Source organism: Lissotriton helveticus, chromosome 3_1 (genome assembly GCF_964261635.1).
Source record: "Lissotriton helveticus chromosome 3_1, aLisHel1.1, whole genome shotgun sequence".
NCBI classification, from domain to species: domain Eukaryota; kingdom Metazoa; phylum Chordata; class Amphibia; order Caudata; family Salamandridae; genus Lissotriton; species Lissotriton helveticus.
Window position 1 is genome coordinate 573,862,462 of NC_136061.1, and position 27,931 is coordinate 573,890,392.

General features: G+C 44.5%; 1 protein-coding gene across 9 annotated transcripts in view; it reads left to right on the forward strand.

The window, feature by feature from the left end:
• Positions 1-27,931, forward strand: part of ARMC8 (armadillo repeat containing 8) — an 831,002-nt gene that overhangs the window by 695,271 nt on the left and 107,800 nt on the right. For all 9 annotated transcript variants that reach the window (XM_078680526.1, XM_078680529.1, XM_078680530.1 and 6 more), the window contains exon 20: positions 15,161-15,233. In XM_078680526.1, the coding sequence (XP_078536652.1) occupies positions 15,161-15,233 (73 nt within the window). The remainder of the gene's footprint in view (positions 1-15,160; positions 15,234-27,931) is intronic.

Here is a 27,931-nt window from a genome sequence, read left to right on the forward strand (position 1 = left end):
ACAAGTTGTTGCTCAAGGATTCTGCTCTGACCGCAATACCAGAGTATCCCAACTGGACTTCTGCTAGGCTCAAGATTACTTTGAGGGATGTCGGCCCCTGTGGCCAGGACCGCCTCACCAAGCCCATGGATGAGGAGTAGCTGCAAGAAGACTCCTGTCAACCACATCTCATCCCCAGCATTCACGAGCATCTTCAGCATCCTGAATCCCTTGAATCAGGGCCTCTTTGATAGGAGTCTATGGCAAGGAGATACAACATCTGGAACTGACTGAAGACTGCTTCTTTTCTTGAAGTAACTTTCTGAGGGCCTTAGTGGCAACCTGCCGGAGTTGGTTCCCCAAAGCAACTCTAAGTAACCGCTATGATACTTATCCAAGTGTTTTAAAAAAAGTTTCTAGCGCCAAATTCTGTGATTTTGCCAGCACTTGTTGCAGTTAAGTAAAAAAGTGCATATTTACTGTACCTTGTAAAATCTGTATCTTCAGAACCCTCCGGTGCATCTTTTTCGCTTTGTTGTCAAAAATTACATAAAACCACAATCTATTTTTATAAACCGGTGTCCAGTTTCTTGAGTGTCTGGTGTATCTCTTTTGCAGTAGTTTTGGTGCTATTTGAATGCTTTACTCTTGTTCTTTTATGTAATCCTGGCTCAGAGACACATCTACCCAGGGTTGATTTAAGGTGTTCACAAAAGTAACCTACCGGTTTAAAAAGGGTTGGAAAATGCATTACATGGTGAGGTCACCCAACGACACGATATAATACACCTCATTTCCTCACATTGGTGCCTAGCAGTGGGATCAAGAAATTGTGTTCAGCAGTACCATACAGTTCTTGGAGTATGAGACCCCTGAGAATTCACCAAGAGTGACAGTGAAGAAAGTTCTTGTGCCTCCCAAGCAGTTGTCCAGTTTGTATCCTTCCCATAAGGTTTGCTGAACTTTTCATGGAGGTGAGAAAAGTTAAAGAAGTTGTGAAAAAGTTTCCCAAATCTTTCAAAAACATTTTGAATATTTTAAGGAGTCACTTCTGCAGCAAGGGAACATAGAGCTCGACCTAGCAATTTTTCCCAACCTCAAATAAGATGAGTTTAGGGCCAGGAAGATTAACATGGGGGCTAGGCCCAGAAAGAATGAGCTGGCCCTTAGGGCTTGGGTCGAGGCCCAACAAGTACCTCGACTTCTGGAGTTGGACAAGGCAGCGGGGAAGAAGATGAAGTAGAGGAGGATGACAGAAGTGGCATTGAGGAAACTAATGGGGCATGAAGTAACCTTGCCCCCAAACACCATGTGGTATCTAGAGTCAGCAGCATAAGAGAGGGCCATTTTCTTGGCTGAAAGAAGATTGATTGGCCCTCGATGGAAGGAGGGCCAGGCTGTGCCTAGAACCCAAATAGTCAGATTTCCCAAAGAGATTGTCATTAGTTATATCGAGAGAGATGGTATAGATACGTGGCTGGCCTCCCATGAGAGAGTTCTCATGATGAGTAAAGTGGGTACACAACTCTGGGGACACTCCTGTGGGATTCAGTGCCAGTAGTTAGTAAGGAGAGACTACTCACTTAAGGATGAGATAGCAGAACCCAACCCATGTTAGCAGCACGTTTTGAACTCTTTAGACTTACTTCCGAAGTGTACAGGCAGGCAGAAACTTAGGATAACACAAAAGGGGACAACTCAGCCATGAGTTGAATTCGTTGATGTTTCAGTTTAGGCACTGGATGGTTGGATTAGGGGCAACAAAGGGAATACTTTGAGGGGCTCGGTACCTAATTTTTAAGTTGCACATTTTAACTAACTGTTCATCAGAGAAGTTCCACCAGCATCTAGTGCACTCTAAACTGTCCAACCCCTGGGAACTGGCCAAGACAACTGATGAGTGAGTTTGTACCGGAGTCCCAAGATGTCCCTGGTTGGTGATCAGAAGAAAGGCAGTCAGGCACCCTGTTCATGGGAAAGAGGGAGGTAAGGATGAAAAGAAAGAGATTCTCAAAGAGTCCTCAATGGATTCAAAGGAGTGGGAGGGCGGGGTGTTCAGACTAAAAATGAAGTACATATTTATCAGAATCCGGTCTGCTAGGAAATACTGATACTGTTCAATTAAAATAATATAACAAATAGATTTGGCCCGCTTGGGAAGGGTATGGATTGTTGTGATTGACTTACTCCCTATCCAGATATACTTCCACTGACCAGCATAGTGAAGGGCGGAGCTCTGAGGGTACATACAGGTGTGATGTCCCCAATTGGTCTCAGTGGATCGGCCCTTATGAGCCGTAGCTTCCCTGTTTTGCCTATGGCATCCATTGGGAAGTCTGAGGCATCTGCACCCCAACCTGAAAAACTGGGAGATTTCATTACTTTCCTAGAATATAGCAGGTTTCAGTAATAAAAAAGACCGCCGAGCATGGGAAAATTAATTACGAAACGCTGAAATGATTTGCCTACAGGAAACCTGGGAATTAAACTCAATTTTTATATATAAATGGCTCTCGTTCTTTTTTAACACAAGCAGTTCTCTTGAATTCTGGTAGAGCAAAAGGGGACCTCTTAACTCTTTTTGGCAACACTATCTCTTTTGATAAGGTTGATTTTGTGAACAGCTCTCTTTACTTCCATATTGTTGTGGCTAGAGGTCGAAAGAGGCTTGATTCATTGTTGATATATTTTTATAACAATAATTTTGCAAATCCAATAGAAGTAGTAGATGATTTGAGTCGAATTATGGAGGATTTGCTCCTTCACTATCCCAAACCACTTTTTATTGTTTGGGTTGGTGTTTTTAACACACATATCTATAAGCACGCTGACTCAAACATATGTGGGGTAACTGATATTAAGCCGAATATGCTTGACCATTTTAACCACAAAAAATACGGTAACACCCTAAATAGTTTGGTGATGGCTTGGGATTTGAAAATTGTCAATCAATTTTGTTCTAGTACGGGTCAATTGACCCCAACTTTTTATCGGTCAGGACCCACCTCGTGCATTCATTTTATATTGTTCCCTTTGTTGTTTAGTAGCACCCCCAAGAACATGGAGGTTGTGATGACCTAACACCGCTATCATGCCTTATAATATTTTTCATTTAATTGGTTCCTCTATGAGAAAGTGGAAATCAAAGTTGTACCCAAACCATCCCTATCTAGGAAAAAGTGATATACTTTTAAATGGGAGAACATAGAGCCTAGTGTAATATTGGCCCTAATGTTGTCCTTGTCTCATCTGGAGATATGCTTATGCCTAGATCAATCTTCTAATAGTATACAAGTTGTGGCAGCCATAAGTAGTATTTTAACTGTCATAAGAGATGCACTAACCCATAAATCTTCCCAGAAAAACTCTCTGCCATCTAAGTGGTTTGAAAAAAGTTGTTCTCAAGCCTCAGCGGCTCTACGGAGAGCACTTAATCTGTCTCCAAGGGATCCAAATCTTGTTAGAAATCTTAGGTCTACATATAAATTTGCTAGGCTGGAGAGAAATAGGGTGCTCTCAGTGGAAGCCTGGGAGAGTTTAATATCATTCTTACTATCTAAAGACAGTAAGGCATTCTGGCAAGTGGTCAACTCCCCGTTTCTTCAAGGAAGAAGTGGGCATTTTCTATATGTCCATATAGATGAGGCCCCTTGGCTGTCCCATTTTTAGAAAATATTCAGAAAACAGACAGATGACATCATGGAGCCCCCTGAGCTTCATCCGAATGCTCCACCAGCAATGGAATTGGTGCTGGACGAGGTCATTCTAGTACTATCCCAATCCCCTGCATTGAAGGCCGCAGGCCCAGACGGTGACCCACTGGATGTCAATAAAGACATATGGCCCTAGTCTTGACCATAGCTAAGACTGGCCCTCTCCCGTTCTGGAGACAGTCTGTTTTAATTCCTATTTTCAAGAAGGGGAATGGTACAGGCCCTGCTAATTATCACCCAGTCTCCCTCCTTGACAGCACAGCCAAATTGATGGGTAAACTCTTAGTAAATAGGCTGGAGGAATGGGCTAGGGAAAATACCATACTTGTGGAAGCTCAATATGGTTTTAGGAAGGGAAGGAGTACGACAGATCAATGCCTCAATCTTGCCTTAATCGCCACTAAATATGTCACTGCATAGAAAGGTCAAATATATATGGCATTTATGGACCTGTCCACGGCCTTTGACTGTGTCCCCCAGTAAACTGTGGGACATTATGGACTCAATGGTCGTGGACCCTTCCATTACCCTCTACATTAGAAACTTATATCATCAGGCAGAGGCTGTGATTAGTTTCAGGAAAAACTGAGAATGTTCGAAACCTTTCAGGATTGAAAATGGGGCGAGACAGAGTTGCGTTCTTGCCCCCTTTCTCTTATCCTTCTATACGAATAATTTATCTGAGGTCCTGACTGAAAATTGCAAGGACGTCACAATGGCAGGCCCAATATCCTTGCCTGTCATGCTTTATGCGTATGACAGTTTTGCTGGCAAGGACCCTAAAAGCTTTACAGCAGTGTATTGAGTCTTACTCTGCATTTATGACTGAGCTTGGCTTATTTGTTAACAAAACCAAGTCTAATATGTTAGCCCAGGGAATGGGAAAAAATGAAAATTAATGCTATTTCACAAAGATGGTAGATGTTTGGAGAGAGTTGAGAATATATCGTATCTGGGCATCCTTTTTGATGATAAATTAAATTAGTCTGCAATGGTCCGTAATAGAGTGAACCAGATGTCTAGATGTATAGCGGGCCTCTGGAAGTTCACCCTAAATTTGGGGGATGAACCAATTAAAGAAATAATAGAAATGTACTCTTGAAAAACACTATCAATAGCTACCTATGGCGCATACATTTTTTAATAGACTGATGGCTATACCTAGTTCTTGTCCAAACATTTAGGCCCGCAAGGATCTTGGTTTCTTGTTTATTTCCACAGCATAAAACTGGCTCAGCTGATGGTGTGGCTATCGATCTGGAAAAGGGAAACAGTCCTCCTAAATCAAACAGTGTTAAAGGATATTTTATCGTCGCACTGATCCATATCAATTGCCTGGTTAGCCTAAGTGAAACAATCCTTTAGTGAACTGGACTTGAGTTTTTGTATGATACACTGTCTCATTGTACATCGTTCCCCAAAATCCGGCTAAAGGAAATTTTCATCGCCAAACACCCTCAAGATAGATTGCATAGTAATCAAACTAAAATCTCAGTTATTTCTTATCGAGCTTCACCTTCTGTGGTAAATGGGCATCTGTCATTCATCACCAGTTTAAGACATCGTTTTGTTTTGATGAGATTTGGACTGAATTATATTCAATTAATGGCTCGGTATCCTGCTCAATCTTATTCGGTAAACCATTTGTCTCTCTGTCCTTGTGAGAGTTTCTCTAAGCAATCTATTTCGCATTTGCTCTTTTTTTGCTCATTTTACAAGACTGAGAGGTGTACATTTATAATCCCACTATTGAAAAAACTCAGTCTATGTTTGCATAACCAGGCATTGGAAGTATTACGAGTTTTAAGGATCAGAAGGGTGACTGTTTTGATATAAGGGCCAGGACCTAAGACCATCTATGCAATGAGTCTGTAAACGTTTGCTTTCTGTAGCTTCTTTTAGCTCATTATTGGTATTCCCATTGTAGTGTATAGCTCCTATCAAGTATATTGAGATTAGTTTAACTCTGTTTAGTAACAGCTGTTTTATATTTACCTAAAGTATTTTTAGTACGAAAGTTCTTTTGGGATGTTTTTTTAACCGATTTAGTATAGCAATTTAAATGAGAAATCTAGTATAACTCTGTCAAACAGCTGTCCCCATAACTATTGGATACTTCTTAGCACCTATGTATTTATATTAGAACAATAAGATATTGCAATATGAATTGTCTGGATGTTAGGATGTTTTATTGGTTGTGTTTTAGCCATGTTTCTTTTTTATGAACTTTTTATGCATTAATCTAAATGCGAATTAAAGATCTTGATTGATATGCAATGGTTATGTTTTTGTAATTTTACAATTTGTATTGCAATTATATGGCTGCCGTGTTTTGGTGGTGTCTCTTTTCTACTGTTTATTTTTGTGTTTAGTTGTCTTTTTAAAATAATGTACTTATTGTTTTCTGACTTAATCAGCATTTCTGCTAGGTGTTTGTGTCAAAACGTTTAAGAAATCGAATAAAACGTGCATTTGTAAGGCAAACAGGTCAACATTTTTAAATCTATAAAAATGTAAAATACCTACATTTAGAAACGGTGCCTGAGTTTATGACCTACTTGAATGTAACATGTGCCGTAACATCAGTGCAGTGGCATATTATGTGCATGAAACATATGAAAACAGTGTACTAAACTGAAAATGGAAAGGAAAACTTGCAGTGAACAACAGCACAGACCGATATCAGAAACATCAAAGAGAGAAGAGGGCACTGAGAGAAACAACAAATGTGTACAGGGTGTATGAAAGTTATTTGTTGAAGACAAACTGTCTGTTTGAGATATTTGTGTATCACAACCTGCGTATGCCTTTCTGTCCCAGACAGAGGGTCATTTGGCTCACTCGCAGGAAAGTTACATTTTGCCATAGCAGGGGGCACTACTTGCTTCTCAGAGGCACTCTGTTTAAACATTTGTTCATCTTCATTGAGACCTGATAATGTGGGTGAGGCAGCCGTAAATCAGCTGAGATCCCTCTGTCTGAGGGTCTTAGTTTAAAGGAATTAATGGCCCTTTCAGCTCTGAAGGTAGTGTGATGGATGCTTTGTTTTTCCTCGTATGACTTTTAAACGCACACTTTCAGACTGTGCGCGTCGAAGGAAGGCCCATGTGCGCAGGCGCGCAAGTGCGCACCTAAGCGGGAACATAGGACCCTACCTAATAGCTGCATATGTTATCAGCCTCTGAGTTTTTGGACTGGCTGAATGGTCATTAGAAATTTCCTAACTGTTTATATGAACAATTTTGTTGGTGAAAAGCGCACTCAGGTAATCTAATAATTCAATTTTGTTCGATATGTGTGCGGTGTGAGAATTAGGCCTGCTGTGCATATATATATATATATGAACTAATGATAGTGGCCTAGCCCCGTGTTGTAGGTTTAATGAAAAATTTCACAAAGGTGATGAATCACATTTTTTCAAAATTCTCCAATCATAGCATCTGATTAGTTGCACAAAAATAAACGAAATAAGTCAATTATAAGTATACAAATGTTTCAAATACAATCATTTTGTAACCCAATGCATTTCGGGACCTGCGTACCTTCCTCAGGGGTTTTCTGTAGAAAAGAAAAAGGAAACATTTTCAAGAGATGGATACGAGGGGTAGGTCTAATATGTTAGGAAAAAACACAAACATTCTTGGTACGTGCTACCTACACCAAGGTGTGAGAAGTGAGTGTTTACACGACAAAAACACTTACTCAATTTCTACAACCAGATGCTGCCTCAGGCTGTTGAAGTTTCAAGAAACAAATAGAAATGTTACAACCAACAAAGCCTTAATTGATTATGTAGGTGGAATGCAGTGTGGTTCAATGAAATGGAATCAATTCTCGAAGAAAAGGAACCGTTCAAAGAATCTGTAAGAATCAAAAATATCCAAGAAACTATAATCATTCCATCCTGGCATGCAGCCAGTCTAATGCTTGGTTGACAAAAAAAACAATACAATATACTGACCTCGCAAGCGTGAGGAGCAGTATCAATATCAACTGTGACTTCCGCGAATGAATGAGCAACCGAGCACTTCTGAGGTTTCTGCACGGGAATAAAAGAATCCAATATCAGGGAATACGAAAACTCGAAGAGTCAGTAACACACGGGAGGTTTGAGCCCATAATTGAACATCCAGTTCTCACCTGCCGAGAGGCAGCTGAAACCCATCACCACGCTGTATGGTATTCCTTGCCGAACAGGCACCGGTGTGAAAACCTGAAAGCAAAAACTGAACCTTAAAATAACTAGTGAGCCAGTATATAAAAAACCTAGCACTGGGGCACTCCGTGCACTATTACGCCCACCTCGGTAATCAATCCTGAAATCCTCTCGATCCTTACAAGTTTCGACATCCGCCGTATGTGCGCAATCATAAAGACGCGCTGCGAACAAAATACTTCATCACGTGATGACGTAATCCGCATTTGCCCGACAATAACGACGGACTTGTACCCGTGTCAAAACTTTATTCAAACCGGCAATAATTGTTCACAGGCACCGCAAGCTATTCGATAAGAGCTCTACCAATGTTTATTGACCAAGTGGACCACAAAGTCTGAGTGGGCAGGGATTAATGTTGCTAACACTTCAAGCTGCTCTTAAAGTGCTCAATCAATGCTTATCAACCGTATTAACCCCGTAATCTGGGTGGAAAGAGACTGAATGAAACCAAATGGTGACGATCGAATTAAAGTGCTCGCAATCCAAATGTGAGTGAAGGATGGATCCCAAAAGTCGTCTGAGTTTAGTAAAACTGCATGATTATCACAATGCATCCAAATTTAGTGTTAGAGACAATATATCACAATAACATTCCTATATTGCAAACAGAAATGTGGATCATAACAAATTTTGCAAGCGTCCTTGCATGAAAACAATAACCATGAACACACAATTTTCAATAATAATATAATCAATGGAATTTCAATCTCAATGTGGGTGTATCTGTTATGCAATAGTCAAGTAGTGTTTAGGTGCGCTGAAGAGGGGTCCCAAAGTGGGTTCCCTAGATGGGTCTGAGTGTCAAGTGTAAAGTTATGAAAGGAAACATGCCATTTCCAATTTGTCATTAAGACCCGATGGCATCATGGTCTGCAATTTGTTAATCCAGAAGACTTCCCTCTGGAGGAGATTCTTAGAATTATCTGCACCAGCAATTTTGGGCACTTGTTCGATGATCTGGAATTTTAATTGTGCGATTGTATGGCGTTGTTCATCCCAATGAAGTGCCAGACTAGAAGTTGAGTTTCTAGTGCGGATTCGACTTTTGTGTTCTGTTAGCCGTATTTTCATCTTTCGCTCCGTTTTTCCCACGTACAAGAGCCCACATGGGCATTTAATAGTATAAACAACGTGCTCTGAGTTGAAACTGGTACTGCTCCGCACTTTCATTTTTACGCCTGTCCGGGGATGTAGTAGGATGTCACCTAAAATCGCATTGTTGCAATGTTTGCAATTCCAACATTTATTTGTTCCAATTTTTATGGATGTTGAATCAGGTGTTGTTGTGTTCTTTTTCTTAGAGAGGAGTTCTTTGAGATTCTGTGCTCTAGTGTATGCGAACAGTGGTTTCTCACAGAAAAGCTTTTGGAAATCAGTTTCTGCCTCCAATAGGTCCCAACGTTTGGTTATGATCTTTTTGATCTCACTTGAAATGGTGGAATATTTAGATACAAAAACGACTCAAGAAGTTGTGTTTTTTGGGCATTTTTTTCAACAATTGTTCTCTTGGTGTGAGTTTGGCTTTCTCCAATTTAATGTCTAACAACTTCTCTGGGTATCCTCTGTTTAGGTAGTTCAATTTCTGTTGTTGTAATGTTTCTTCACATGCCTTAAGGTCAGATGAGATTAGCCGATTCTCAGATTCTTTGAACGGTTTCTTTTCTTCGAAAATTGATTCTATTTCATTGAACCACACTGCATTCCACCCCATTGAATCTCAGACAATTATTCTAGAGGTACGGGAGATCGTGTTTTATTGTGGAAGTTACATAATCAATTTAGGCTTTGTTGGTTATAACATTTCTATTTGTTTCTTGAAACTTCAACAGCCTGATACCGTATCTGGTCGCAGAAATTGAGTAAGTGTTTTTGTCGTGTGCACACTCACTTCTCACACCTTGGTGTAGATAGCACGTACCAAGAATGTTCGTGTTTTTACTAACATATTAGACCTACCCCTCGTATGCATCTCTTGAAAATGTTTCCTTTTCCTTTTTCTTTTCTACAGAAAACCGCTGACGAAGGGACGCAGGTCCCGAAATGCATTGGGTTACAAAATTATTGTATTTTAAACATTTGTATACTTATAATTGACTTATTTTGTTTATTTTTGTGCAACTAATCAGACGCTATGATTAGAGAATTTTGAAAAAATGTGATTCATCACCTTTGTGAAATCTTTCATTAAACCTTTGTTGATTGTACATACTGTAACAGTGTTGGTGCGTGTTAGAGTCCTAGTCACCAACACGGGTTAGGCCACTATCATTACTAACTGTTTATATGCCCAGCCACGTGAGCATCCCCGCATACCTCCGCAAGCCATTGGGATGCAGGCGGATAGGAATTCTTCAGCATGTCACTCTAACAATCAGTCCTTGGCTCTTCTTCACTTAAAGTCCTAAGTACTCTTTATAGCTTCTCCTCCAATGCTGTTATGTAGAGATGGTGAGGGAACTCCTGTCCAGCTTCTCATATCATTGTTGCTGAAGCACATGGAAGGCGGGCACATTTGGTTATTTAATTTCCTTCCAAGCCCGATTTGGATGAGGACACAAGACCTTGAATCTCTAATAATTGCGCGTGGTCCTGCAGCTTTTCAGAGAGCAGACATTTCAGTTCTCTGTTTTGTTAGCAGGACTAATGTCAGCTTAGAATTCTGAACATAATGCCTAGAAATATGGTGATGCTGCCACATTGTTAACATTACCCTTTCAAAATACTAGTTTTCTAGGCCCTGAACCTTACAGAATAACACAACGTGTATTTGTAAAACGCACATTCATCCAGCGGTCTCTTGACGCTGAACAACAGATGCCCATTGTTACCCAACTCAATGGTACTCATTTTATCGACCTCAGATGGATGAAAGGCTGAATGGACCTGCCGGGATTTGAACCTGTGACCATGAGGTCGAACACAGGCCCCTGCAGTGGACACAAGTCCACTAAGCCACCAGACCAGACAATAAAGCTCTAAAGATTTATTACTCTCATGTTGGCAAACATCCATGCCTGGTGTGTGTTTCAAGCATGAATTACAAGTAAAACCCCAACCACACATAACAGTATGGTGCTTTTCTTAATGAGTCTCGGGTGCTTGGGTGTGCCAATTATTCAATCTTGGGCGACCTGAACCTACATTTCGACACACCCTCCAACTTGGCGGTACGCAGCATTTCCGCTGACTTAGAGGCCTTTCAGCTTGTTCAGCTGGTCTCGCAGCCTACCCATACAGGGGGACATACGCTTGACCCCTTTTTCACCAACTTGGCGGAGACTAAAATCACATCTATTTCTCCGTTGCATGGACGACCATTTCCTGGTGACCATTCTGTGCCCCATTCCAACGGCCCCTTCCATCTCTTCGGTGAGACGTGTTCCAAGGAGACTGTGGAACAAACTCAGGCTAGAGGATTTTCATCGTCTTCTAGCGGAAGATCCACTGGGTCCACTGAAAGATGCGGAAGAGGGTTATGACCGCTTCTGCTCCTGGACTACCAGGGCTCTCGACACTCTGATTCCCATCATATCGAGTAAAATCAGTACTAGAGAGTCGAGTCCCTGGTACGATAGTGCCCTGCGTGCCTTGAAGGGAGCCTGTAGACGGGCCGAAAGAGCTTGGCGAAAGACATATGGGGCTGATTTAAAAGCTGCATATGCTATTTCTACCAAGATTTATCATCGGGCTATCTGTCGAGCTCGAGCGGCTTACTATGCTGCAGAAATTCGCAGTAGCCCAAACCCGTCGAAGACCCTCTTTAAGGCCGTGAAGGATCTTGTGGCGAAGCGAACTTCCTCTGCAGTGGTGAGCTCCATCTCCCACTGCGAATCCCTTGCCTCGTACTTTCTAGGAAAAGTCCAAGCAATTTATCGGGCATTTCCTAGCACAGGGATCGATCTGGGAAGTTCTAATGGGACGTTACATCTTACCACCCTGCTCTCCTTTCCCCCTCTTTCCTTGGAGGGGTTTGACAAACTCGCTTTGCGAGTTAAATCTGGTTCTCCATCTGATCCAGTTAGACCGGCTCTGTTTAGAGATCAGGCCTTTATGGGGCGCTCTGCTGTGTGCTCCCTTGTCAACCTATCCTTGGAGTCAGGGGTGGTTCCATCCAAGTGGAAGCAGGCGGTGGTGTCCCCTATCATCAAGAAGCCTTCCTTGGACCCGTCTAAGCCCGAAAACTACCGTCCCATCTCGCTGCTGCCCTGGCCGGCGAAGATAACAGAGGCCCACGTCAACTTGACCCTGGCAGATTATCTCGCCCGAACCAATGTCCTCGACCCCACACAAAACGGCTTCCGTGCTGGGCACAGCACGGAGACCGCTCTTCTTGTGATGGTGGAACATCTCCGTGCGGTGTTGGATGCTGGTCAGACGGCGGCGCTGATATTGTTAGATCTCAGCGCCGCCTTCGATACCGTCTCTCACAGCATCCTCCTGCATCGGCTCGAGGAGATTGGTGTCGGCGGACAGGCCCTGCAGTGGTTCCGCTCCTACCTCGGCAATCGTTCCTTCTGTGTTTCCATCCCTCCCTTCAAATCCAACTTCCAGCCACTGGCCATGGGGGTTCCGCAGGGAACCTCGCTGAGTCCCACGCTGTTTAATCTGTACGTGAGACCGCTGGCTGATGTCGCTAGGCAGTGGGGCCTAACTTTGGTCTCATATGCCGACGACACACAGCTGGCGGTTACTCTCAGCGGGGATGCGGAAGTTGATGCCCCCAGGTTTCAGGATGGATTGAAGGCGGTGGCTAGCTGGTTGACGGGGAACTGTCTCCAGCTGAATGCCACTAAGACAGAGGTCATGATTGTCGGAAGGGGAGCGGAACTTTGGGGTGACCAATGGTGGCCATCAGAGTTGGGACCATCCCCGACGCCGGTGTTGGAGCTGAAAAATCTAGGAGTCTGGCTAGACTCGGGTCTTACCTTTGTAGGACATACTAAAAGAACAGCTGCATGTTGCTTTGGTCTGTTGAGAGGCTTAAGACCTGTCCTCAAGTACTTCGACGCCCCAACCAGACAGTTAGTAATCCAGGCCACTGTCATCTCTCACCTGGATTACGCGAGCTCTCTTCTCGCTGGGGCGAATCAGGCTGAGCTTACTCGACTACAGCGGGTACAAAATGCCGCAGCCAGGGCGATTGTCGGCCTGCCTAGATTTTGCTCGGTGGCGAACGTCCTTCGCTCCTTACACTGGCTTCCAGTGAGGAAACGTATTCTGTTCAAGATTCTTTGCCTGGCCTTTAAGATCCTGAAAGGCACTGGCCCTGAAATTCTGGCTTGCTCCCTTTCTCTCTATGTCCCTACTCGCACTCTTCGCTCCCAGGGCCAGGCCTTGGCTGTAGTCCCTAGATACAGGCTCTGCCGTATGGGCGGACGTTCCTTTGGTGTAAAAGCTGCATCAGCTTGGAACTCTCTCCCGGTGGAAATTCGCCTGTTGTAGGATCTCATGTCTTTTCGGAAAGCCTTGAAAACATTCCTGTTTTAGTTCCCTCCCTTAAGCCTCAGCCCGTTAAAGTACTTTCTAATTAGAGTGGTCCTTACTGGTTTCCCTTCCTGCTGTGTTATGTTCCTTTTATGCACTTCCTTGTCAAATGCGCCAGGACGCTCCTTAGCTGGAGTAGCTGTGCGCACAATAAAAAGCAATAACATAACATAACATTTCCCCATTATATTGGAGAAAATGTTTGAGACAGTATATACAGAGAAAATATAGAGACGAAGATCTTAGGCCTTTCAGTGATTCTCTGGGAGCCTATGGTGGTCTAAAACTTGAATTGGTGGTGTACTTTGAAGCTTCCCTGGGGTTGGGAGGGAAGACTATTACAGAACAAGTTTGTTGCTCACAGTGGGCAAGACATTGTAGTGTGGTTACACATAAAGGCTTTTTGACTTGATGTACGAATCACGGTAGAGTAGAAGGTGTAATAGGGAAGGTATGAACATAAGGGATATGTTGCTAGAGGTGAAGGATGGAAGCATAGAGCTATTCGGGAGAAGTATAAACAAATTTGAAAGATAAATTGAAAGAGTGAGCTCAGCATGTAAAACATGAGCCAATACAAATTCTACAAATGTCTGACAGAGAGGAGGAGTTATTAAGGCACCTTAGTCCTATGTTGCTTTTCCACATTATCATGGCCAGAAAAATAAATTAACGCGAATTGTGTGTGTGCATACTCATAAAAGGGCCACTCATTAGCCACTATATACGGCTAGCTTGCTTTGATTGGTGGGCAATGTGTATTTCCAAACGCTGCATACTACCAACTAGTGGTTCGGCAAAAACAGCTTTTGTAACTGATGGGTTTTAAAATTTAGAAGTATGCCTTTTCTACGGGCATTGTCTGTTGCAGTTATTCATTGTCTGTTGTGCAACTTATGTAAATGAATGAAAGATACGCTAACATTCCAGGCTAGTGTCCTTATATTTGATAGGATTAAGGAGGAACATAATGAAAGGTAATAGACTGTTTTAGAAGTTGTAAAGCAAAACTGTTCGAGATTGTCCAAATTAAAGTGTTTCAAGTCAGAAGTGGAATATTGTGGACACACAATTTCCACAAAAAGGATCAAACCGAAAAGAAGGTTGCTTCAAGTGATTGAGGGAGTTCTTGTACCCACCAGTTGTGAACACATCGTGTCCAAATTTGTTGGGTATTTATTTCCTCTGAACCTCTTACATAATTGCTAAAGAAAAAGTTACGTTCACTTTGGATGTTGAGCGAATGGAATCTTTTAATGTCATGAACGGGGGAAATATTGAAGGCCACTAAATTGCAGCTCTTATACATGGTTTGACAATACATATAATTATGGATACTACTTATCATGGAGTGGGTGCAGCCTTAACTCAGAAGGGGAACAAGTATTAGAACACCGTAGCTTCTGCTTATTTACTTTGTGACCTAGGAAAGACACTATTCCATGATACAGAAAGAAATGCTGACCTGCACTGGGGCAGTCCAGAAATGTTAAACTTATAATTTTGGACATATATTCACATTAAGGAAAAAAACACTGAATTATATTCTAGGAGGAACAAATGTTCATTTTACATTTATAGCAAAGTTGGCTTGTTTGTACAATTGAGATTATTTTTGACACTGAGCATATTGCAGAATCCATATCTAGATGGACCATTGCATGACGAGGTTTAGAGAATACTGTGTTGTCACGTTGTCGCTGCAAATCAAATGAAAACTATAATATTTACTTATTTAATTTTAAAAAGTCTGATATTATTTTAGGGGCATTCCAACGTTAAGCTCCAGCTTGCTGCCATGTTTTGCATATCAAACCTCACATGGAATGAAGAGGAAGGTAAGATATGACCTCTTAATCACCTTTGAATGCTTTGTGTGTGTGTGTGTGTGGGGGGGGGGGTGCTTATGGTGAAATGGGTGTAATTGATCTTGCTTAAAGTATACCTATAGGGATTCTGAATTAAAATGTTTAGACCATCTCATCAGGAGTAACTCCTGGAGATCAATTGCACTATCGTTCTCTAGGGTGAACGAGAAAAGATTCCATACTGCTGTGAAATCACTCTTAAAATAAATGTGCAAATCTTGTGATATTAACAAAGTATTCCCCGCATTGTGACACATATAACTTCCAGAATTAGAATGCTTTCGCTGTATGCTATTCCACCCCTGGAAAATGTTGATGTTACCTGAGAAGACAAACTCATTTGTAGTTGGATGAATGAACTTGGAAGTGGAGATATTAAAGTATTAGGGATATTTGCAAGCCATAAGATGCCCTTTTTATCCTCCCTGCAGGCATATGTGCATGTAGGAAATGCAATATAAAGTAGCAAACTAGACAAGCTGACCCAAATTAAAGAAGTCACAGTCATGTATAAAATGCCAGTTTCCAGTTTTTATTTTTTTTAAGGCTTAAGAAAGTACTGTCCGCTCTTTATATCCAACATACAGCTGCTACTATTTCTTAATTTTATTTCAAAGGAGGTAGCAGTTTTCCTACACTGAATGCGATATAAAAATTGCTATTAAACAATTTGAATGTAAAATGTCCTATTTATTGTGAAGGAAAGTTTCAGTGCTGTTAAGAACACGGATGCAAGGATTATGCATTTTTTCTTTCTCCATTAATTGCTCAGCAGCCCCAAATGAACTTTATCACAGCAAAAATAGGACTACACATTCCTTGAGTACTAGTAACAACATTGTAAGGGGGTAGACCCAGGGACCCGTAGTAAAACCCCTAACATAACTGTGGGCACGCCCGCATTAGAAGGAAGTACCGAAATGTTCCCTACACGCCGACTTCAACGACAGGGGAAAACGCCGCGCCAACCAGCTACATCCACCCCTGCACTGATATCCCTGCACGTATTCCCCGGCATCTCTTGATTTAACCCTCCTGGTTACGTTTTCCCTCACGTCGGATTTCTGGATGGAAAGCAAAGCGTTTGTCCCAAACACTCAAGTGGCTGCAAACCTTTGTGCTGGACATACGACACTAAGAGAAGTGTCCTCGTTACTGGTTTTCTTGGTATTCACATTGGTGAGGTGAAGGGTAGTATAACGCCTGTGAAATAAAAAGTGCATATCACTTGTGGCCCCTTTTCTCCCTCTCTTTATGAGCCTTCGGGAGGAACCAACCTCGGCAGAGGGCTCCAGATTGACCCCGTTGAGCACCAGATCAGAAGAAGACGTGGAACTCCCGGGACAACTATCTACCTTAGCCAGGAATGAAGAAACCCTCCCAGAGAAACCAGAGACTCTCCCAGTGGTGAAACACAAAATTCTTCTTTCTGATACAAAAATAAACACCCTTGGAAAATACATCCAGCCTCCGCGTCTGTATATCCGACCCACCCTCCCACAAACATTAACTGTCCACCGACCGTAGTCCTTCTATTGCGTATAAGACAGTACAGAAGGAAAAGCACTTACTCTTTATGCTCGTGAAATATACCCCATTCTATCGCTTTGCTTTTTAGAATCTTGTGTTCAAGGCATGTGTAGTGTAGATGCGCATGCTATGCATATTCCTGCCGTCTAGTTTTTGGCTCAGACTTGTACTGGTTGTTTTTCTTTGAAGAAGTCTAAGAGTCACGAGGTATAGTGATGCCATCTATTGCTGGTAATGCACATTAGCATCTGCTGCATTATTAGATTTTTTTTTACCTCCGTTTATCTCAGACTTCTCTCACCAAACTCCAGGTTAGCCGCTTCGATACGGCACACATTTCCCCGCTGTGTGTGTGTGTGAATTCTACGCGTGCGCACATCGAATGGCCCCCAGCCCTCCGACGCACACGCCCACCGTGACGTCGGCGCACAGAAGAGGTTAATGCCTTGAGGTATTGTCACTAGGCCTGTTTGGATCCTCTAGACTTACCGGTCAAAGCAATTGTCACGTCGTCTTAGTCTTGAAGCATTCTTGTGGGAAAGTAGGATCTGCTTTTATGGTTACCCCCACTGTTTGCTTGATGTAATGCTGTTTGACTAGTCTGACTGGGATCCTGCTAATCATGGCCCCAGTCTCTGTGCTTTTTCCTCTAAATTGCTTTGGTAAGTACTTAGGTACATGCCAGATTGGATACTGGTTTATATTATCAGTCCCTAGTATATGATTCTAAAGGTACCCAGGGCACAGGTACACCTGGGGTTCCCCATGGGCTGAAGCATGCATTATGCCACCCATGGGAAACCACTCAATTTGCAACTACAGGCCTGCCATTGCAGCTTGTGTACGCTGGTGCTAGCACCACTTACAAAAAGTATAGGTTTCCCTATACCAAAGGTCACTGCACATAAAACCTAGGTCACCCCTAGAGCAGGCTTTCAATCCTGTAAGCTAAGCAGGGTGCTTGGTTCTAAGTGTGAGGGTGCTCCTGCATGAGCAGGACACCCCTACGACCTAAGTAGTCCATTCTCCAAGGTTGTAAGGGAGGCAGCCATGACATTTAGAGGGGCACCATGTCATTACACTGTGTCCATCTCGAAACTGGCTGCAACGAATCCTATCATGTTTGGTATGGAACATGTTGAAGTCATACCCCCACACCATAAACTGTGTGGGAAGTTAGATTCCATACACTGTAAAGCTACTCTGAGAGGCCCTCGGTGCTCTCGGAACCAGTCTTCCAGACCCGGACAGCAAGCCAGGGCTGCTTCAAGCCAGAGACGTTTCTGACCTTCTTCGACTGTCTGGGCACTCTGGACTTCGCTTTGGGCATAAAGGCTGCAACTAGGTAGACTCCTGCTGCTCCTGATCTCGTCGCCCTGCTCGTCTACTGCAACGTCCGTGCCTGTACACCAAACAGGAACCTTCCAAGGCATGTGGACATCCAAGACACCTGAAGGAATCTCCCTTGAAGTGAAGGAGTCACTTCCCTGCATCAACATGAACCGCAACTAAGCTGACCGGTCCGCTGATCCTGAGCTCCCACAGACTCCAACAGACTCAGCAACACAGGTGGTGGTTCTTCCCATCCCTCGATGCCTGCCCTGTCCTATCACCAAGTTTGAGGCAAGTATCCCTCGTCGGAGCTGCAGGAACCGAGCCCCTGTGCACCTTGTTGACTTGCAGTTGCAAAGGCTTGTTGGCTTCCTTCCATCAAGAACTTTGGGCTCCAAGTAGCCCCAACCTCAAGCATCTCCCGTGACCAAGATCTTCATCCTCACTGCATCTCTTGCATCGTAGGCTTGCATCGTTGGTGAGCTGCTTGAGGTCCTCTTGCGACTCCAGTGCCTCCGGCCTGTGGTCCTCTTGAGGGTCATCTTCGTATTCTTTGGGCTCCCTTGATTGCTCGGGCCTGCCCTGACTCCCCTGCTTGTGGTGAGTCTTCTGAACCTTGCCAATCCCGACTTTTCACCTTTCTCCACTTCCACGTTGGTTGCAGTTGCCAAGGCTTGTTGGTGCTCCCGCCTTACACCAACCCCTCAACTCTCAACATCCGACATGGGACAGCTTGTGTACGGCTGCTGGTCTTCCACAGCGTCGCCTGGTCCACACAGCTGCAGCTCCAAGGTCACTGTCATCTCTCCTGCAACACCCGACATTGGTGTTCATATGTCTTCTGTGCCTCCTGGTCACTTCCAAGTGGCATAGACTCTGTCCCCTCTACTTTTAGGTACTTCTCGACTTGAAACCACCTTTGGGTTTCACCAGACACTTTCTCCTTCTCCAGCAGTGGCATCTTTCTAAAGTCCTCCATTGGGTTTGATGGCTGTTTCCGATGCCACTTCACACCTACGCACCCGGCTCCCCTGAGGCAGGCATCCTGGTTCCTAAGGTATCGTTGGGGGGTGTGGCACTCCATCCTTCTGTCTCCCGCGGGGTTTCTGCAGGGTCCACTGGGAAAGGTCCTTCTTTAAAACAGCAACTGCGACGTACCCATTGACTTGCATTAGTCCCGCGGTCGTGTTCCCACTTCTGGTTACTTACCTTGGGTGGTTCCTTGGGTCCCCGGCACTTCTACGTCTTCTGGGTTTAGTCTTGACTTGAGTCGTGGTTCCCATACCACTATTTTAGTATATGGTTTGGTCTTCCCCTGGTGACCACTGTCTACTACGTGCTACTTACCTGTTTCTACTAAAAAGTATTGTGTGCATTGTGTGCATCTCCAGCTAGGAGATACCTGAACGTGTTAATGAATGTTGTATAATAAATACATATTGTTTTAAATACACTGCGTGGTTCTTTTTCACTTAATCTATATCAATAAGATTATGTTCTGGTAAAACAAGCTGCTTTATACTCCTTCTGGACTAAGCCTGAAGGTTGCTCTCCACAGTTACCTCTTAGGGAGCTTTCTAAGGTTGTCTAAGACCTCTAAAATCACCATAAGGGTTTTCTGGATTGGTGCAGGGTGCCCACTTGCATAAGTGTGCATCATATACCAGGCCAGCTTCTCACAGTTCTGCATTCCTTATTCGACTCCACAACCGGGACCTTTCCGTGCCACGTTCTGGGCTTCGCCGCTCTGGGGCTCTGTCTATAGTACTTTGCCTCAAAATATTCCATCTGTAATGGAAAGAACTCTATTCAGGTACTGCCTGAAGCATCACACCAAGTATCCATCGACAAATCTTCATAAGATGTGTAACCTTTGTCTGTCCCCATAGCACGATGAGGCTTCCTGTTCTGGGTGCCTCACGTTCCGGATTAGAAAGACCTTGCATTATCACGGGCTCAAGGCATTGCATCCACTTCCATGACACACCAGCAGGGTGACAACCACTTTGATCTCTTCAGCAAACAGGACGTCGAAGTCGAATCGTAGCCTGTGACTTGCCTCGCCAAAGACAAGGGCTTCACCTTGGAAGAGAGTTCTGAATCTGAGGCCAAAGTGGACGAGCCGCTGCTTCCCCGTCGTCATCTATTGAAGACTGCTGCCGTAAGGAAAACCTTGCAAACTCCTCCATATCACAAACAGACACCGAGCATCACCCTTGAGGAGGTCGAGCTTTGAACCCAGAAGCCTGCCAGTAGGATTCCGTTCCGCCACTGCCAGAAGGCCATGGTCGGCACCGACACACTGCTTCGGACCCTCGCCCTCTCACCTCTTGGCACCTAAGCCCACACAGAAGCCACGCCATTTGGCTTCCACCGCCTTGTCAGCGCTGCTGTCAACAACGCCTTGAAGCCGTCTTCGGACTTGTGGAACTCCGAGCCAAAAACTACTTTGGTGCCTGCCAGGCCAGCGCCCACCTCCGGTGCCAAAACGCACAGCAATGTAAATGTAGTGCTTACATAGCGCACAAATCACCCCCGAAGGGGTCTCAAAGCGCTGTACACATACCGCTGTGGAACCCTTCCTGGCCTTTCCCTGTGAAGTGCCCACTCCTGGGCACCCCCAAGGTGAAGCCAGGCATCCTAGCGCTGTTGGGGCCGTTGTGGAGATTAAGCAAGCTATTGCCCAGAGTTGCAGAGTGGGACCCATCATTAGAATAGGCACCGCGGCGAGAATTATCAGGTCTGAGGAAATTGAGCTCAAGACCCGCCGAGGCGGGAATTGAACCCTGGTCCGGGCCAGACCTCTGCATCAGGGTCTGCCGCTCTAACGATTGAGCCACACTTCTCCACTTCTCCAGGTCGCAATTTTCATCCACCTCTGAGGATCAAGATCAACCATCCTGCAATGCTTGCAGGATGTACTTGATGCACGCTAGCAGCAGATCCTAATACACCCACAAACTGGTCGGATCCTCACTCAGTTGCCTTCAAAACCCAAAGACTCTGCTCCAAACAAGAGGAAGCTGACCTTTGCAGAGGCCCTTAACTAACCACTGGAGCCAGCTTCTAAAGTACCTCGGCGCCACAACAAAAGCACCAGCCCACTTCCTTCTCTACCTTGTATCCTTCCACCTCACATTTCTCCTCCTCCTTTGCCTTCCTCTCCACCTACACCTCCCCCTTCAAAACTACCACTTGCCGACCTCTCAGCTCTTTCTCCACAGGGCCCAGTCATTCTGTTTTTGGTGGAGATAGTCCGCGGTCTCCCTTATTACATGCCCTTAGACCTAAACACTCGGGACCTGTGGAATGACTATGGCATCAGCCCTCCCCCAGGCATACGGATCCTGACTTCTACCCTGCAAAACTTTCCCTGCCCAGCAACACCTCCTCCTACCATGAGGTCCTCCAATGAGCAGCCATATATTCCAAGGCTGAAATGCACAAACTACCAGAGGATGACGTTTTGTTGCTGGAGATGCTCTCTTCCACCCAGTGATCCATGCACTACCTTTGTATGCTTAAGGCAATTCTTAAGCCTGCTCCTGACATCTTTAAGGGGCCCATAAAGGCCATGGTTATTACCCACAGGGTCGATAAAAAGTATAAAGCATCCCCCTCGGACCCTGTTTACTTTAGGGGCCAGCTTCCACCTGACTACATTGTTGTTTATACACCACCTCTTGACAAGTATAATAAAAAGATAGATGTGTCAGGAAAGCGTGTCAGTGCCCAGTCAGACACACAAGGGTATATTGCCAATTCTTTTGTTTTGCTTTCCCGGTGCAACAGGGCACAATGGTATGAAATCGAGAAGCTGCTTCAGCACATCCCAGACTAGTACAAGAGGGGACAAGAACTTGCGGCATAGGGCAAGCTCCAACACTAATATTTTGGGTGCCTTCGATGCGGACACCGCCGCCTGCATAATAAATTCCAGTGTCCACCTTCGCTGACATGTTTGGCTGTGGTTTTCCGGTTACATGACAAAACAGCAGCATCTTCTCAGCATGTCCATTGATAGGGAGCACTTCTTCGCACCAGGTGCTAGAAAAGATAACTATGCGAGCACTACAACAGCCAAGACATCCACCTCTTTCCCCCAACAGCAGCAGACCCCCTTCTTGGGGCTACTACACAGGGTTTTACAAAAATAACTCTAGACGCAAAGGCAGAGGCACAGCACCAAAGTGGCTCCCCTGCAAAGCAGTGATTATCTTTCCCTCTCCCCCGATCACATAATACCTGTAAGGGGTTTTTGTCCCGGTGGGAGAATATCACTTCAAACCAGTGCGCTCTCAACATCATAGACAATCAATCATTCAGCACTTGTAAAGCCTGGCACTGTCACGCCTGAGGGGTATTTGGGTGCTGGGGTGTGAGGTCTCTACGCTGGGGTGTGAGGTCTCCATCAAAAAGCCAGGTCTTGAGGAAACAGTGGGAAGAAGGAAGAAATAACCAGAAAAAGGGTAATAAAGGTCTGAAAAATGAGCAAGCAGAAAAGGCAAAATGAAGGGCAGAAAAACTAGCAGAAAAGCCAAAACAGAGGGCAGAAAAGGCAAAACAGAGCAGTAGAGGGCAAAGCAGAGGATAGACAAATTGGCAGAAAAGGCAATACAGAGGGCAGAAAGGTAAAACAGAGGGCAGAAAAGGCAAAACCGAGCGGAGGAGGCACAAACAGAGGGCAGCAGGTAGACAGGCAGCAGAAGGGAGCAGACTGCGGGAAAGCTGGACAGTAGACCTGTCGCATGGGGAACTGTCATGAGGACATGTTTAAGGTGGTCCCCCTGTGGCTTCCATTAAGTAAGTTCTGGGGGAGGACACGGCTCTGTATGGTGGGAGGAGGGAAACTGCGGGAAGAAACAGGCAGAAAAAGGCAAAACAGTGGGCAGAAAAACAAGCAGGAAAGGCAAAATGGAAGGCAGAAAAGGTAAAACAGAGCAGAAGAGGGCAAAACAGAAGGCAGAAAAAACAAGCTGAAAGGCAAAACCTTGCTGATGAGGTCAAAACAGAGGCCAGAAAAATTAGCAGAAAAGGCAAAACAGAGGGCAGAAAAACAAGCAAGCAGAAAAGGAAAAACAGGGGTCACAAAAAAAGGGAGCAGAAAAGATAAAAATAGGGCAGAAAAATGAACGTAAAGGGCAGACATACTAGCAGACAAGGATAAACAGAGGGCAGACAAACTAGCGGAAAAGGCCAAATGGAGGGCAGGAATCAAGCAGAAAGGCAAAACAGAGCAGAAGAGGGCAACAGAGGTCAGAGAAACAAGCAGGAAAGGCAAAATGAAGGGCAGAAAAGCAAGCAGAAAAAGACAAAACAGAGGGCCAAAAAATGAGCAGAGAAAGGTAAAACAGAGCAAGAAAGAGCAGAGGAGGCACGGGGGTTTACTCCCTATACTTCCTCATTCCGAAGAAGGACGGATCTCACTCCCATTTTTAACCTAAGTCCCCTCAACAAATACATCCTGCCAGAACATATTTTTACATGGTGACACTCCAGGATGCCATTCCTCTACTACAGCAAGGCGACTTCATGACTACCCTTGAGATGCAGGATGCCTATATCCACATCCCCATCCCCTCTGCACGTTCCTCCGATATATGGTATATGGTCAGCATTATCAATTCAAGGTGCTACCCTTCATGGTAACTACAGCCCCAAGGCAAAGTGTCTAGCTGTGGTAGCCCCTCATCTCAGTAGGAGCGGCATCCACGTCTTCCCTTACTTCAAGAGCTCAATGAAAAAGCAATGCTTAGCCCACTTACAATTCACCATAGGCCTCTTACATGGTCTAGGATTTACCAGGAGTACCACAAAGTCCCACCTACAGCCACTTCATGTCTAGCCGTTCTTTGGGATGATACTGAGTTCTACCACATAGTCACTGTTCCAAATGCCAGGCTACAAATGCTCCCCTTGCAGAAGTGTCTAGCAGCACAGTGGTCACAAACACAGGGTTACTGGGAAGATCTAGTGTTTACCTGGGGCAGCACTCATCTCTCTCTACAGTAATGGAATGGAAGCAACCTATTGAAAGGCCGTCACTTTCTAAACCCTGTGCTGCAGGTGACCATCACAATGGGCACCTCCATCACCATGTGGGGGACTTACTTACAGGACTTGACCTCCCAGGAGATGTTGACACGCCAACAGGGTCACCACACCAACTACCTGGAGTTGCTGGCCATCTAGCTAGCCCTTAATGCATTCCTTCCTCGCATTCAATACAAGGTAGGCCTCGTTCATACAGTCAACATGACTGCCATGTTTTACCTACAACCCAGGGTGACACTCACTCGCTACAGTTGCCTGTACTAGCTCATGGCATCTGGAAATAGGAAATATATTACAAAGCACATCTACTGGTAGAGTACCTGCCGGCAGTGCACAACGATTTGTCAGACCTGCTCAGTGGGATGTAGCAACAAGTCGCAAATAAGAACACCACCCGCAAGTCCTACTTCTGTACTTCCATCCTTTGGGGGTTTCCCAATGTAGACCTCTTCTTCACTGATGAAAACGCAATATGGCCAAGCTTCGCTTCCACGTTCCCACACGCACAGTCCATGGGCAAAGCATTATGGAGGAACTAGTCAGGGATATTTTTCTATGCTTTTCCGCCTCTCCCCATCCTTCCGTCTTTTCCTGGTAGCTCCCACCTGGGCTAGTCAGCCCTGGTTCACCACCCTCCTCGACCTCTCCCTAGTATGCCACGAAAAGTTGCCCACTGGCCAGACCTTCTCACTCAAAATCAGGGTACAGTCAGGCATTCGAGCCCCAAGCAGTTCAATCTTGCCATTTGGCTCCAGAGGCCCTAGAGTATGGCTACCTCAGCCTGTCTTCAGAATGTATGACCATCATTAGGAAGGTGTGTAGGCCTATAATAAGAGCTTGTTACACATCTAAAAGGAAAAGGTTTTTGTACTGCTGTCTTCCTACACGTATTGACACTCTCAAGACAGCAAGACATTGTCTGTTATTTGCTTTACTTGCAGAACTCAGACCTCACTTATACTTCCATCAGACTTCACTTAGCTGCTGTTGCCGCTTACCTTCAAAATAGGGAACACACTTCACTATTCAGGGTTCCTATTATGAAAGCCTTTATTATAGAAGGGCTCAAAAGGGTAATCCAACAGCATGTACCGACTGGCCAGTAAAGAACCTCAACAGTGTTTTAGCAAGACTTATGGGCCCTCCTATAAAGCCGCTCCACTCTTGTCCTTTACAGTGTCTTATCTGGAAGGTAGCCTTCTCAGAATCTATCACATCTTTCAGGCATGTGCGTGAGCTCCAGGCTCTTACCCAGGAAGAGCGCTTTCTCCAAGTCCACAACGATAAGGTAGTCCTCAAGAAAAACTGCAAGTTCCTCCCTAAGATAGTCTCTAGATTCCACCTTAATCATACTAAAGACCTTCCAGTGTTCTTCCCACATACAGAGTCAGTGGCAGAAAGGGCTTTTTGTGGAATGGATGTCAAAAGAGCACTCATTTACTACATTGACAAGGCAAAGCCTTTCCACAAGACATAGCAACTCTTTGTCTCCTTTTCCAGACCACATGAGGGCCATGCTCTTTTTAAACACAGGAACAGTATGGTGGTTGGTCAAATTTATTTAGACCTTTTATGCCAAAGCTAAAAGTCTTTTGACCATCCACCACCTAACCCCACTCAACCCGCAAAAAAGAAGCCTTTATGGCTTTCTTGGGTAATATTCCCATAGCTGACATCTGCAGAGCAGCTACCTGGTCTACCCCACTCACTTTCACCAAGCATTACAGTGCGGATGTCTCCAACAAGCTATTGTTGGCCAGGCTGTCCTTCGTACACTTTTCCAATCTTCTGCAACATCCTCTGGATAACCACTAGTTTGGGGAGGACTGCTATCTTGTCAATGCACAGCATGTGTATCTACAGCTACACATTTCACGAACAGAAAATGTTACTTACCCTGTAAGCATCTGTTCGTCACATGTAGTGCTGTATATTTACATGCACCCATCCTCCTCCCCGAAAGCCTTTTGATGTTCAGATATTTTTTCCTTCCTCTTTCTTTGCACGGTCATTTTCCTCTGTATTTCTGTGCTCCATTTAATTACTCACCTTCTGTGCGGTAAAAACAATCTGAACAATGGAGCCAAGCCCATGCGCATAACCAGCAATCGGTGGAGTCACAGTACCTTGTGAGTCAAGGCCTTATTCGAAGAAAAACAACTTGCACACGTCCGAGCCCAACACTAGATGACAGGAGTATGCACAGCATGTAAATCTACAGCACTACATGCCATGAACAGATGTTTAAAGAGTAACTTTTTCCTTTTGTTCCATTCCTGTTAACGAAACCAAACCTTCAGAAATCCAAACTCCGACCCATATGAACATAATAATTCAAAAGTTGTGTATCATCCAGTGCTCTAGTCTTGAAGTTCCATTAAAAACAGATATTCTTATACCTTACTTCGTTAGCACCAGTATGTTTCCAGAGTGAGCCATAAATATTTTTATCCCCCTGGTGGGATATTCCTTGCCTCCATGTCCTTAACAGATTTGAAACTTTACAGAACAATGGCTAGGAAAGTTTACATCCTATGTCAGGTCTAGAGGCTCAGATTATGCATTTTCAAATCTTACTGGCCACCAATGATCTTAAGCTCATCAGTGATTTGAAGTAAGAGTTCTTAAAAGATTAGTCAGAATACTAATCAGCCGCATTCAAAATATCTTCCAAGTGAGACTCCCCACCCCAAAATCTTCCATGCCATCAGTCGGAAAGCTGCATCCAGCATCAACTGGTGCGGTCTGCCTTGAGCATCAGAATGTTCAGACTCTTGGGAAGAAGGAGTGGAGCTCCATAAGAACTGGAAACCAAGCTTGCAATCTCCTATTTATTTAGAAGTTTTCTATAGCGCTAACAAGACCCGAAGGTAGCAGAGCGCTTTACAGTAAAAGGAATGACAGGGTGAACAAAAAGAGATGTAACAAATAAAGGCAGTCCTCGAAAGACAATATTGGAGGGGAAGAAGTTCGTAACAGTAGGACTTTTGGTAGAAGGATACAGAGCTAACACATAGTTCAGTGGGAGATCCTGGTTATCTAGGACCTAGGGAACGGATGAGGAACAAGGATTTGAGTTGGTTCTTGAATTCCGCATAGAACGGTAGAGTTCTGATATGCGGGGGGATAGAGTTCCATATTTTGGGGGCATTTCCAGTGAAGGAGCAGTCCGCAGTTTTCTTCTTTCTGGTTTTTGGTAGGATGAGCAACAGGGAGTTGGAGCTTCTCAAATATCTGCTTTGGCCTGCTTTTTTGAGCTTGTTTGCCAAGTATTCTGGTTTACCGGTGTGGAGGGCCTTGTGGGTTAGGCAGGCCGTTCTGAAGGTGCTACGCATTTCCACCGGGAGCCATTCAAGTTCTTTGAGTGCTGGGGAGATGTGGTCAAATTTTTTGCATCCTGTGATCATTCTTGCTGCCGCATGTAGTGTTGTTTTTAATGGAGCCAAGTGCGATTTGGGGATACCTGTAAGGATTGAATTCCCATAGTCCAGTCTAGATAGAACTAAAGATTGTGTGGCTAGTTTAAGGTCCTTGTTTGGAATGAAAGGTTTGATTTTGTTCAGCAGTCTGAGGTTGAAGAAAGCACTTTTTGCCGAGTTCTTAATGTGGTTTGTCAAGGTTAGTTTGGGGTCTAGGGTGAAACCCAGAGATTTAACGGAATCAGTTGGCGTGAGAGAACCTTTAAGAGCATCGATCGACTTTAGCCACTCAGTGATTTGAGGATTGTCTTCTTTGTTTGAGATGAGAAGAGT